Source organism: Bos mutus, chromosome 1 (genome assembly GCF_027580195.1).
Source record: "Bos mutus isolate GX-2022 chromosome 1, NWIPB_WYAK_1.1, whole genome shotgun sequence".
NCBI classification, from domain to species: Eukaryota; Metazoa; Chordata; class Mammalia; order Artiodactyla; family Bovidae; genus Bos; species Bos mutus.
In genome coordinates, this window is record NC_091617.1 from 63,942,826 (window position 1) to 63,957,233 (window position 14,408).

The following is a 14,408-nucleotide window of genomic DNA, read 5'->3' on the forward strand; positions in this document are numbered from 1 at the left end:
TCTTTAAAATGTTAAACAGAGTTCCCATACGTTAGCAATCCCACTCCTAGGTATATACCCCAAAGATCTGAAAACATGTTCACACAAAAACTTGTTCACAAATGTTCATTTCATTATTATTCCTAATAGCCAAAAAGCAGAAACTATCCAAATGTTCACTGATGAATGGATAAACAAATACATGCATATTATTCAGCAATAAAAAGTAATGGAATAACAATAAATGCTACAACACAGATCAACCTAGCAGACATTATGAAAAGTAAAAGAAACCAGTCACAAAAGGCCACATATTTTATGATACAATTTATAAGAAATATCAAGAATGGAAATTCACATACAGAGAGTAGATTAATGGTTGCCTAGAACTGGGAGGAAGGGAAATATGACTACTACTGGATACAGGAATGAGGAGGAATGACTACTACTGGATACAAGGTTTCTTTTGGAGCTGATTAAAAATATTCTAAAATTAGATTGTGGTGACAGTTTCATCACTCTGTGAGTACTGGAAACCACTGAGCTGTATACCTTAAATTAATAAATTTTATGGTATGTGAATTATATCTCAATAATGCATTTTTAAAAAGGAAACATAATCACTGTACACTATTCACTTTTGCAGAGAATATTGCTTAATGTCTAGATAGAGTATTAATCATTTAATGATTTAAATAATTAACTAAATATGGTGGTATAGTTATGTTAGTAAGATAATAAAAGGGACAATAGAAAAGGCAATGGCACCCCACTCCAGTACTCTTGCCTGGAGAATCCCATGGACGCAGGAGCCTGATAGGCTGCCGTCTATGGGATCGCACAGAGTCGGACACGACTGAAGCGACTTCACTTTAACTTTTCACTTTCATGCACTGGAGAAGGAAATGGCAACCCACTCCAATGTTCTTGCCTGGAGAATCCCAGGGACAAGGAGCCTGGTGGGCTGCCGTCTATGGGATCGCACAGAGTCGGACACGACTGAAGCGACTTAGCAGCAGCAGCAGGGATGACAATGAATAATATCAAGAATAATTTTAAGAAGCAGACAAATATCATACTATTAAAATTATGATAAAATTACTAGAGGCAATAGTTATCATAGTTAAGACTGCCTCTAAGAAACAGAAATAAAGAAAAGTTAAAATTCCATAATAAGACTTTCTGCACTATTTGATTTTTTTAAATTATATGATACAGTGGATTACTGAATAAAAACATTTTAATTTTTTAAGACTAAGGAATGCTTGGTTTAGAAGCAGAATGAAACCGTGCGCTCTTAAAGAGGTAAAAGGCACAGGCTTCATTGACATTGACGCACTCTGCGCCTCTGATCTCTCAAGAGAACAGGTTTTCTCATCTAAGATGTTCAAAAAATGCCAAGTTAAAGGAAGAGTATCAATTACGTTTTGTCTTTTTCTTTACCATGAAATACACAACTATTTCCAGCAAGAAAACATATAACACCTATATGACACTATAGATCACTTCTCAAATACACAAAGAGAAGCAAATAATTTAAATGTGCCACTAAGTATTCACTGGTCATGACTATTATTTCACCTCTTATTATGACGAGAAGCACTCTCTCGTTTTTGTATTTATTCTCCATCTAACTCATACTCAGAAAAATTAGAGTTTGGTAATCTACTAGGATGAAAAATAATAGCAATTTTCTAGAATAACTGATTTAAAGTTTAACTCTAACACTTATGCTAAAGGAAATGTTAATTTAGGTCTGTATACACAAAATATAATTCCATAGCAGAAATAACCTGTAAAAGTGGCTCAGCTGGTAAAGAATCTGCCCACAGTGCGGGAGACCTGGATTCAATCCCTGGGTTGGGAAGATCCCCTGGAGAAGGGAAAGGCTACCCATTCCAGTATTCTGGCCTGGAGAATTCCATGGACTATACAGTCCATAGGGTCGCAAAGAGTCAGACTGAGCGACTTTCACTTTCACATGGAAGGCTACCTAAGAAATTGGAAGGCTGCCTCTCCAGGAGAGAGGACTGATAGTTCCTTACAGAGCAGGAGGAAGAGAAAGACATCACTAAATACTTTTAAAATTTTGAATCATGTGAGTAAATCCCATTTTTAAATGCAAAATATGTAAATAAGACAAGCATGGAATTGTCTATCATACATCATCCAATTAAAACTATTATTGTGGTTGTTACGACACATTATGTAAATATGATATACATATACATATTATTGTTAAAATCCTACAAACTCAAAGTTTCCCTCTTTCCTTCAGAGTTTAAATACTGTGTAAAATGAGAAAGCTTTGAAATTCCAATGAGATACCAAACACACCCACAATACTGTCACTCTGGTGCCAAGCATAAATAACTCCAGCACTTCTTTAGGTGCTGCCTCTACAAACTCGAGAGTCTCAAAAGTCTAAAAAAAACTCAAAAGTCTAGTAGTAGCAATTTGACTCAGCTCAATAACTTCCACACAGATCATGAAGACAGTGCTTAATCAATTAAAAAGAACTAGCTGATTTTATGGAATAAGGGAAGTAGAGGGAATTACATTTTTAAAACATAGGTTAGCCTGCCTTGGAAAGAAATCTGAAACATCTTCTCACTTACATTAGTCAATTAAGCCCCTAAGAATTTCTTCCCTCATAGCTCAGATGGTAAAGAATTTCTTAGACCTTCAAAAGAGAAAAAAGTACTTTATCATGACTGTTCTTTTTCTTCAAGTTAACAATTAAGATATCCACCTTTTCAATTCCAAAAGTGTATTTGGTAAAATTATTCTAACAGCCAATCCTTAGAAAGATTAAATGACTCCATGCAGTGCCTCCTAAGTATTCCACAAGTATCAACAGACGGTATGAGCACATCAAAATCCTAACAGCAACTCCATATATACAAAAGAAAAAATAAGAAAACAAATCTTAAATCACGTAAAATGCTGTTGCTGAGAAATAATCTATAGATGCACAACGGAAGAAAGAGCAGGAAATGATACTCTGAAGTAGCATACCGAAAATTTTAGTATCTTTATCCATATCACTGAAAGTCAACCAGAGTTGGTCAACCAGACAGAGATGACCGAGTTCTCTTTCTCATTTCATCAGTAACCAAGAAATGACAGGCTGTTTAATGCAGTGAGAAGTTATTAGAGAACCCCAGCTAACCAGAAGAGACTTTTCTGCCTTTTGTTCTTTTAAAAGAGTGAAGTTACTGTAATGTAACCTTCTTGAAATCAAAATTTTGAACAATTATCAGAGTGATCTCCCCTGAAGTTTTACAAGGCTACACTAAGTAATCCCAATATGCCTGTTTTCCTGCATTGTCTGTCTAAACTTTTTAGGATAATGCTTAATACCAGTGTAATTCATTCCCTTCTAATTTGCAGTTTAAAAAAAAAAAGAAGACAACTGAATGATTTAGAACTATGTGTTAAATGAAAAATGAACTCTAAATAAAAGCCGAAAAATAACCTATAAGGAAAAGTGCATGCACCATTTGTGGGAGGATTTTCACTGCTCAGGAACCTTTTTGGTTCACTTCCTGACTGTAAAATACCAAACAATTCCAACAAGGTGATACTCCAAATAACCCAATTGCACACTGATGCATAGCTGTTATTCTTTAATAATAACAAACTGTGAAGGTTCACAGTTCCAGACAAAACAAGTGTCCAATTGATACCTGAATAATTGGTTGTGTACATACAATAATAAAAAAATGTCCTGAAGTTTGCTGTCAAATATTAAAAGGAAGAGTAGAACACTTCACAATCTATAGGAAGAGATGGAGAGAAATAATAATCCTTAATGATGGCTAATTTGGAGAACATTCTAATATTACCTGGAAATATAAATATATCAAATTTACTGTGAACAATCAGTACTTTTCAATAAAAACTAGTGCTCCAACTGAACATTAAACAACAGCAAAAAAAATATATATATATATACACTACTTATTTTTCTTTTTGTGCTGCCATAAGCCTTAACATTTTCAATATCAATGTTTGTCTTAACAAGTTTTCCCTGAAATCTTAAAAGAATTGAGAGGTTTTTTTTCCAATATAAGTATTTAAGTACTATATTTGCTAACAGGCATGCCTGAAACTAATTTCAACATCATTACTAATCATGTAAGTCTTACACAATCACTGCTAAATTATCAATGAAAGACTATCCTAAAAGCAAAAGGTAGCTTATCTCTGGAATCCAAGTGTTAAGGTAACAGCAATCCATTCTCTATAAAATATACAATAAAGGGAAAATCTAGAATCAGAATGCTTATATTTGAATTCTTTTAGAACAATTTTCTGGCCAGGTAATCTTGGACAAGTTGCTTCCCCTCCCTAAATCTCATTTACCTGTGGGGATAATGGTACTAGCTACTTTTTGAGTTGTAATGATTAAAGTGAGCAGCTGCTTGTGGCAGAGTGCTTATTAGCACATAATAAACATTCAATAGGCATATCACATGTCAATCATGCATTATTCATTGCCCCTTTCTATTAAAGCAACCTACTTATTTTAGGCTTCCTGAGACAAGGAGTTCAACATGATACAATTAATGGTAATGAAAAATGGGGTACTACTGTTAATGCTTTGCACCCATGTTACTAATATTTTTGCCTGCCTGCCTACCTACCATCTCTTTGGCTTTAGGGCATACTTATTCAATACTAGGCCTGTAAATTCATTTAAATTATATCACCATCTAAAACGTAAGTTTCTATGGGAGTTCCCTGGTGGCTCTAGTAGTAAGAATTCCGGGCTGTTACTGTCGTGGCCCAGGTTCAATCCCTGGTCCAGGAACTGAGATCCGGCAAGCTGCACAGAGCAGCCAAAAAAAAAAAGGTTTAATTTAAAAATAAAATACAAATTTCTAGGAAAATAATATGGCCTTCGTCAGGAGTATTTACTTTTCATTATTAAACTGATCTGAAAGGACAATCAAGAAATTAACAGCTCCAGACTATATTAATAAGGGAAATGTTAAAGGTTCATATTTGTGCCATTGTTGGTCATGTTATCCTGAAGACAAAAGGAAAAGTTACCAATAACCAAAACATCACTGCCTCAATACAACCAAATTAAAATGCTTCTAAGGAAAGTATTCAATCCAAAAATACAAGCTACAACCATTTACGGAATTTCAACTTTGAAAATAGACCTTTCTCCCCAAAACATAAGCACAGTGTAAACTAAGAATCCAAATCTACGAAGTTGTATCTTAGGCCAGACCAAGTATACTTCAGACATAAACTGAAATAATTTACTGAATGTCCATTGTGTGCTGAATATGAACTCATTAAAAAGAAAAAAAACCGAGAATAAAAACTGTAATAATAAATAGAAATAAACACAGATTTTTATCAATTTAATGATAGGAAACTTCTGGGGAAACAAATTGTTCTCCTTTATTAATGTTAGTTTTTCCCTGCTTTTCTATTCACATGAGACTATGTGCTCAGTCATGTCTGACTCTTTGGGACCCCGTGGACTGTAGCCCACGAGGCTCTTCTGTCCATGGAATTCTCCAGGTAAGAATACTGGAGTGGGCTGCCATGCCCTCCTCCAGGGGATCCTGCAGACTCAAGAGATTGAACGTGTGCCCCTTGCATTGCAGGCAGATTCTTTACCATCTGAGTCACCAGGGAAGAAGCCCTCTATTCATATAGGTCTTCATATACATAAACATTTCTATATCACACTCAACCGAAGTCAAAGACAATTATATAACTAAGGATGATTTGTACAACCCAAGATAGAAGCAAAGATTGCAACCTCTACTTTAAAATCAATGAACCATGAAAATATTTCTATCCTTGCAATCATGCAAGATTTCCTTCCTCTCCACACCACTCCCTTCAACTGCCCCCCAAAAAATAGGCTAGAAAAATGATGCTAAACATTTCAATAAATTTATTTACTCATGGTGATTATGTTCTTAGTAGAACACTATCTGGGAAATCAGGTTGGTCCTGTTAGCACCAGGTATAATCCCATCACACCCACAGGCTCTGCCCCTCCATTCTCCTGTAGCAGGGTGGAGCATCACAAGAGACTCCACAGTCCCACAGCCTGCCCAATCCCATCCCTGTCCCACAGTCCCATGAGTGTTGAGTATGGAACTGTGGCACCAGGGTCAGCACATGCATGTTTCACAGCCTTCTCTATACATAAAGGAAACACACACAGAAACAGACCTCCCCTGGTCTCAGAATCTGCTGCTGACACTTAAGCTGGCTTCCCCAGCCTGCCTGTTTATCCAAAACAGTATCTCACACTGGCAACCCAAGTCCAAAACAAGGGGCATACAGCACAGGGTACAAGTATGTGCTGATTTCCAGCTGAATCACGCAAATGAAATGAGAAGATGTCACCTCATTTTCTAAATGCAATTCCCAATCAGTCGTGAATTGATTTATGAATCTCTGGGTTCCCTTGTGCCTTTAAGTCATTTCACAATTAGCATTCTAGGGGCACATTTAACAAGACAGCATGCAATTCTTATATGAGGGTCTAGTTTTTTTAACAACTCTGGAAAGGTGTGGTTGGGAAGGGAATGAAATATTAATGAAGATAAAATTCTGGTTTTCAGTTTCACACATGAGCTCTCTTTCACACTAGAAAATCTAGCAACTGGTGAAATTCTAATAACCTGATTTTTATATGACACAAAGAGATTAAACTCCCTCTGGAATAGAGTAACTCTAAGTTGCCACCTACTCTTTGGCTTTAGCCACCATACCACTAAATACTGCACAGCAATATGCAACTGCTATCATTCTCTTCACTAAAGAAATTTGATATAAAAAATCCTGTATGAGGAAATAACTTCTCATGACTTAGCTAGGCAACTAGCTAAATTTTCACTAATAGTTTATCAAAAGACTTATTACTAATATTTTAATAAATCACCATACACAGCGCCTTACTGCCTCCATTTTGAATAAAATATCACGTGACTCTACAGAAGAACTGTCTAGCTATTAACATTTACCTAGTAACACTTGAATATGAATGCACACCAAAAAAAAAAAAAGGTTACACCACACTAAGGTTTTAAAAAAAAAAATCAAATATACTCTTCTAAACCGGATGAACACTTAAGCGCAACCAAAACAAAAGGCAAAAAGTAAATAAATGAATAAATCAACTTTTAATTTCTGCTGGAGTCTGCATATTAACATTATTTTAAACACCAAGGTTTACCTAAAATAACCATTGTTTATGAGACTAGTTTTAAGAATGTACCAAAGATTGAAGGCTGTATAAAATATCTAAAATGTTTATGTTACAGCTTAGTCCAAAAAATATTTTCATTGTTTTCAAATAAATCACCATCGGGTTATTATAACTAGATTTCAAGCGTGAGATCTTTTGAATTTACATTAAAAATTATTTTCTTTTTGAGAAATGTAACGAATATAAATAAAAACTTTTAGTTTACTATGCCCGAAAATAAATCCAGCATTTTTAGACATAGAAAAATTAGAGACAGTGCAATTAACAGACTGTTAAGTTAAATACGATTGCCAGTAACCAACTGCTGTCTGCTGAATTTCAAGAAAATCTACTGAATATTAAACTTTTAAAAAGTGAACTCATGTATCCTCTCATCTCAGCACTTTCTCAACTTTCCCATTACAATCAACAATATAACTTGGCGGTCAAATCTTCCAGACCAGTAACATCAGAATTTATTTTTAACTCCTGACTCCTTCCCAAATATTCCCCCCTTCAATCCAATCCAAAGTCCTGCCAGTTCATTCACGCTGTCTCTCAAATGTGTTCTTTTCATCCGATTTTCAATTTTGCTTTATATTCTCTCACTATTCACAACATACTCTACTACTCCCTAAAAGGGCTCTGACATCTGGTTTCTAACTCATCAACTTTGCTGCCCAAACCATCTTCAAATATTTTGTTCAGCAACCTATAGTAAATTCCAAACTCTCTTGAATCTCAAATAAAGTCATAAGCCCCCCCTGCTTTCCATCAGTTAACATATTTCTCAAATTCCATCTCTTATTTTCCTATTTAGGCCCCTTTTATTCAGATTTACTAACCTGCTTTATAAATACAAAAATACAAGTCACCATCTCTGTGCCTCTGTCCTTTCTGTCCACCTAGAATCCTTTATGCTTCTCAATTTAAGTTACTGCCTCCTTTAACACCTGCCTTAAAACACACCTCTGTAAGAAGTCTTCTCTCCAAGCCATCTACCTCATGCCTTTATTTTTTGTCCCTCTGAACAAAGTATTCTATTTGCATTTATAATCTTGCAGTCATCATATTACTGTTTTCACGTTTTGTCCCATAATCTGCCTCAAAAACTGATAAGCTTTTCAAGCCAAGGACTATAATTTATTATCGCTTAAACGGGGGTCCCTTAGAACACCAGCACTCCAACAAAGGCTTTCTTCCAAAATGCATTTAAAGTTAAGGTTGTCAAAAACACATAGTCAACACTGAACTCCAACTTTTTAAATGTTAAGCTGACCTATATGGTAACAGAAAAGTCAACATTTTAACCTGCACTTCGCAAGAGTTACTCCATCTTCAGTCAACATCCACACAGGATTCAAAGAAAATCCTGTGAACTAAATGAAAAGTCCCCAAATCTAATATTATTAGGTATCCCATTCTGCTCTCTGAATAAACTAATTACCTAAAATTGATTTCGAGTGGTCTTTAAACCAAGATGAAAAACATCCTAACACTCCAGTACCACAAGAGGCTCTTAAGGAGCTATTATAAGATTTGCTTCATCATAGCTGAAAATTACCCCAGAATTTTAAAATATTCCTCTCAAATGACCCCATGAAGTGCTTAGAAAGCTTGACCATTCCCTGAAAGATGCATCATCAGCTTCCCTCTTCACATACTCTGCATTCTGAACTAGCTAGTCACCAAAAAAAAATTTAACTCTCAAAAATAATCTCCCATTCAGCTATTACCTTAGACTACCCTGTTTCAGACAAGTTCCAAAAGCCACCATGAATTGAAATCCTGAGTTCAGGTACGAGTGTTCATTTTATAATCAATTTCACATAACAGCATATACCTTTTTTTTTTTAATCTCAATTCAATTCTCTCCTTCTAAGCAGTAAAACAGTTTTTCTTTGCCCTCATTCATGCCCCTTTCTGAAGGAATAAGGAAACTATAATACAGATATTTTTGTCAAATTTTTTAAGTATGTTTAAATAAACTGACATTAAATATCACATAAACATATCCATAAGTAGAGATACATTAAAACACTGGATACTGAGATACTGGATACCAAACACTCAAAATAGACTTTTTGAGCACAAATCTGGAAAGAGAATATAGACGTCTAGCAACAACCTTGAACAAAGCCCAAATACCCCTATTAAATCTGGGACCACAACCTTCTACAAAACCTGTGATGGAAAAGTCTAAATCCATATTCTTCTAACTTCATAGTCTTATCTGAATTCGAAAGAAAAACAATGCAAGAGTATTTTAAGTAGTCCTAAGAAGGAACACCTGAACTCTAGATCATTTAGCAAGTACTGAAAGCAATGGCACCCCAAAGCTGAACTTTAATGATGAGTCAGTGACAATTAACATTCAACTTACTATTTGGCAACATGACAACCTAAGCCCCATTCAAAACTCGGACCAACTTTCAAGTTACCTTTTGATTAAACATTAACTCTATAGTGGTAGGCTGGCAATGTCAAAACGGTAAGGTTAAGAGATAACATATCAAACCACGTATCCAATTTAGAACAATGTTTGTTGAGATACTACTGCTGCTGAGTATCTATCAGCGGCACCGGTCCCTTCTAAAGAGACGAATCAAAGCTCGCCTTCAAACCGAAATGCGGTTACTTAGCAAGTTCATCTCTGGATTAAGAACAAACACTTTGTATTGTCACACAAGCAAGAAAGAAATGTTAGGAGACGGTGTCATTCACCTCTTCCATTAAGTATACAAAACTGCGGTAACCCTCGAGACCTGAGCTAACTAAACTATCCTTCATTCCAAAAGACACACTCTGGAAAAGCACATCATGGTTTGAGTCTTGTCCTTCGCTTTATTCAAAAGGATGAGCAAGTAAACACTTCCATCACTATTTTAAGGTGGAAACACTCAACCACTTAATAAAGTTGACTATCAATTGCTAGAAAACAACTGTAAGAAAAGAACTAAGTTTCAGACAGAATCATCCAAATAAAAATCACATTCCCTCGACTCAAGGTTAATGAGACCGGGGAAGGGATACGGGAGGAGGAAAAAAGGAAGCTGCCTCATTCTTGACTGAAGACAGGCTTTTGCCCTTTTCCATTACCTTTGTTTTATCAGCAGGTCTCGTATTTTAAGATCCTGGTATTTCAAAGTCTCTTATTCAAAGGGGAGGTGGAGAAGGAGTGTAAAATAAAATCAATACTCACTGCTAACTTTCATGCTGCCAAAAGCCGAAGGCTGCTGCACTGGCTTGCAGCTCTCCGCAAAGGAGGTGGTTCTGGGCCGCCCTGACATGATCACTCTTTTTCCGAATCACCTTTTTTCCTTCCTTCCTCCTTTTCTTCCTTTTGTTTTATGTTGGGGTGTTAGGTTAATGATAAATGCAGCATTAAGTTTTCCCACAGGAAAAAGAAAAAGACTTCGTCCTCTTGCCTTTTCACTTCTTTTGTACAGCTATTTAAAAAAGCGAGCGATGTATTTCTCCTTGAAGACAGATCAGTACGGATATTTAACATATAGACGATCCGGGGCTGGGAAAAAAACACAGTTCTTTCCACTCCCTTTCCTTGGAGGGCAGAAATGGGTGGGAGATCCTAAAAAATATATATCACGTGAAACGGGGACAAATACTGGATTGAAAATAAGTACTCTGAATATTATATTTTCCTCGGGGATTTTTTTTCCGAGTCAATGAAGAAGGGAAGCGGCGGAAGGATCACGAGTCTCACGCTTGAAAAGAAGGGGGGATGGGAAGGAGGGAGGGAGAGGGAGGGGTGGCTCGGAGATGCGTCGGGAAACGCTGCGGCTCCGGCAGCGGCAAGGCTCCGGCAGCGGCAAGGATCCGGCGGGCTGACGGTGGGGGCCCGGCGAACTGGAAGGCGGCGGAGTCGCGAGTCAGTCAGAGTCGGGCGGTGGCGGCGGCTCTTCCCCTCATTGCGCCAGGAGCAGCTGCAGGCGGCGGCTGGATCCAGCGGCCATGGCGGCGGCGGCGGCGGAGGCAGCTCCCTTCAGACCCCAGGCAGCGGCTCCTCGACTGCTCCCCATACGCCGGGGACATGGGAACCCGGCAACCGCTTCCGTCCCTCGGGGCCCCCTCCCCCGTCCAAGGCACCAGCGCGGCCGCCCTCCCGCCCCTCGCTTCTGCACAGTCCCGCTCAGGAAGTGTCCCCGCTTTGCCCCTAGCCCGGAGCCCTGTCAGCGGCTGCGGGGTCGGCTCCTCCTTGTTTCCTTCCTTCCTTCCTTTGTCACTCGGCCCGGGCGGCGGCGGCGGCGGCGGCGGCAGCAGCAGCAGCAGCAGCAGCAGCACGAGCCCGCATTCGCCCGGGTCGGGGGCTGCTCTCTGTGAGGAGTGCCGTCTGCGCAGCCGCCTAGCTCTTACCCACTCCCCCTCCCCCCTCCTACTCGTCCTCCGCCTCCTTCCTCCCGCACCCAGCCTTACACCGCCCAGCGCCCCGCCGCCCGCGTAAGAGGCGTCTGGGAATCGCCGGCCGAGCAAGGCGTCCGCCCCCTTCGACAGGGGAGCCGAAGCCCGAGCGGAACCAATCACGGATGTCGTTTGTTTGCGGATCCTCCCGGAAAAAGCCGATCGACCTGAAGAGCCAATCAGAAAGTGTCGCTGGAAATTCACGCCCAAGGACGGAAAATGCCGAAGATAGCCGACCGAGGAAAAGGTGGGTTCGCCTTGTTCTGTGGCTGGCTGGAGGAGAAATTCGGCAGTGACCAATCAGAGTCGCTGGCCCTCAGGAAAAGCTTGAAGAGTTAAGGACGGTGAAGCCCGGAGTCGCTGGCGAAACCGCACGGCAGGGCGCCGTGGCCGCTTTGTAATTGGCCGAAACTCCGCTGGGAGTGCAGCTCCCTCGGTGATTGGTGAAGGGAATGGGGCTTCCGAGGACAGTCTGGCCAGTCAGGATGTCTCCTCCCTCGCCGAGGTGAGGAGAAGTAGAGAGCGAAGGGAGGGCGTCTATAAAGCGCCTTCTCATTGGCCTGAAGCTCAGGAGCTGGAATGGGGGCAAAAGGGAAAGGGAGGGAGGCCGAAACTCGTAGCAGTAGCCAATCTGCACTCGCTGCTGTATAATCGCAAGACCTAGCTGCAGTATGATTGGCCTTCGGCCTCCGGCGGCAGTCCTAGGAGCTGGGAGAAGCGCGACTAGGGTCGTGGCGGACAGTCTGACGGCCTCGCCTGCGGCTACTCCCAGCTGGTGTGGAAACCGCATATAGGGAGCGCGAGGCGGTGCAAAACTGGTGTGGTCGTTGGCGCTGGGTTCCTCGCTCCAACAAACTGAGGGTTGAGGGGCTTTCCCCACCCACTGGAGGCTCTCGGTGGGGCGGGGCTAATTCTGCGCGCCTGGGGTTCCCCTCCGTCCGGGAGAGCGCATCCCGAGCACGGGCGTCTTCCCCGAAAGGGCCAGACAGATCCAGGGCGCCTCTCAGGCCGAGTGCGAGTTTTCAGACATTCAACTGAGAACAAAGCTGCTAGAGAGGCAGCGACCCTGGGCGACCGCGCCCCGCCCAGTCGCGGAGGCCATTGATAAGAGTGAGGGCGACTGCGCCTTGTGCGCGCTGCCAAGCCCGGCCTTCCAGAAAGGCCCCTGAGAAATGAGCTCATGCTGGCTGAGCGCCCTTCTCGGGTGCGACCGGTCGGCGCAGAACGGCCCCCGAAAGCAGGTGAGGGGAAGTGCAGTCAGGCCGGATATCCCGAAGCCTCTGAGGCAACGGGGAGCCAGAATAGCCCTTGGTAGTTTTTGGTTTTTTGGAACGAGGGTGATCTATAAAAGTACTATTTAAGTAGGTTTCGCACATAGGCCAGTGTTCAGATTCCTGTGGTTTGCCCAAGGACAGTGAGTTATGGTTACAGAAAAAGTAAAATGAACAGTTGCCATCCTAATTGTAATCCCATGGTGCCTGTAATTTCCACCTGCAGAGTCATCCCTTTCTATTCAGATACCATCTGTAGCGAGCACATATAAAAATTACTTGATCAGGTTAACTAGCTATTGCTTTGGAAAACTGATGAGGAACTTAGGACAGAACAAAGTAAGCTTTGATGGAGGACAGGAAAGATCTAGATAGGGTTTGCAAACTCAAATGTTTTTAGGGGCCAGAAAAGTAAAGTAAATGAGTGAAACTGGCCTGGTGTAGACAATGGGGAATGACAAGCAACGTGGCAAATTGGAGTGTCTGTGCTATAACTGAAAGGAGCAGCTGTTCGGCTCCAACAGATTGTTGCCCTGAAGAATGTGGATACAGTGGTCTGAGATATTCTGTCCCCTTCCCCCAATCCCCGCCAGGAGAATCCCTTATAAAGCACGATTTTTGTATGAAATCTCTCGATTTTTACACCAATATTTCCAAACTCTGCAGGCCAAACTAAAAACATTGCAGGGTAGATGTGACCAACCTGCAATCAATTTGTAATCTCAAATCTGGACATAGGTTTTTGATAGTCCAGGAGTGGTAGAAGCTCTTGTTCTTTGCAGTGAAGACAGAACATGAGGTCTCTGGATGTCATGGAGAAGAGTAAAGAATGTTGAAAGCAAACTCAGTGCATGGCAACTTTGTCAAATGATTGTTGCCTCTTCCTGCAAACTACCATGTAGACCTTTGCCACTAGTCCCTAAACTGCTGTGAGGTAAAGCTAGAAATCCTGCCTTCTTCTTTACTCCCCATCTCAACTCCCAGTTACACTGGCAGGAAGCTGAATGACAAACGTTTAGGTTATACACATTGGAAACAGCTATTCTATTGTATAAAATAAAGTACAAAAATAGTCTACCTTGAGGTTATGATTGGTAGCTTTAGTATTGCTGCCTTCAAATATTTTGACCTGACACTTTAAAAAAATCTGATCGGGGGATGGGGTGGGGAGATGAGCCTTATAGGAAAACAAAAAGTAGTTCAATTTAGAATTAGTACATAAGGAGGGGAGAAATTTATGAGAAAATACAGTACCACTGAAAGTAACAGTCAATGATTCTCTGACCTTTCAAACTTACTCTACCTTCTCACTTGCTGTTAACCACTTATCAATTTATAGTAATTTTAATATTTATGTGTTTATAATGTGCCAGACACTGTTCTTAAGTGTTTCACACATGCTATCTCGGATTATAATCATACGGTATAAGTACTGTTATCACCTCCACTTTCAAGATAAGGAAACTGAAGGTGGGAAATATATACTGACTTACCTAAGGTCCACAGAG

General features: G+C 40.4%; 1 protein-coding gene across 4 annotated transcripts in view; it reads right to left on the reverse strand.

The window, feature by feature from the left end:
- GSK3B (glycogen synthase kinase 3 beta) overlaps positions 1 to 11,083 on the reverse strand; it is a 219,274-nt gene extending 208,191 nt beyond the window's left edge. For 2 of the 4 annotated variants that reach the window (XM_070369958.1, XM_070369955.1), the window contains exon 1: positions 10,413 to 11,083. In XM_070369958.1, the coding sequence (XP_070226059.1) occupies positions 10,413 to 10,500 (88 nt within the window). In that variant the 5' untranslated portion in view covers positions 10,501 to 11,083. The remainder of the gene's footprint in view (positions 1 to 10,412) is intronic. The other 2 variants (XM_005905429.2, XM_005905430.2) reach the window with 1 other exon arrangement.
- Between the last annotated feature and the right edge of the window lie 3,325 nt (positions 11,084 to 14,408).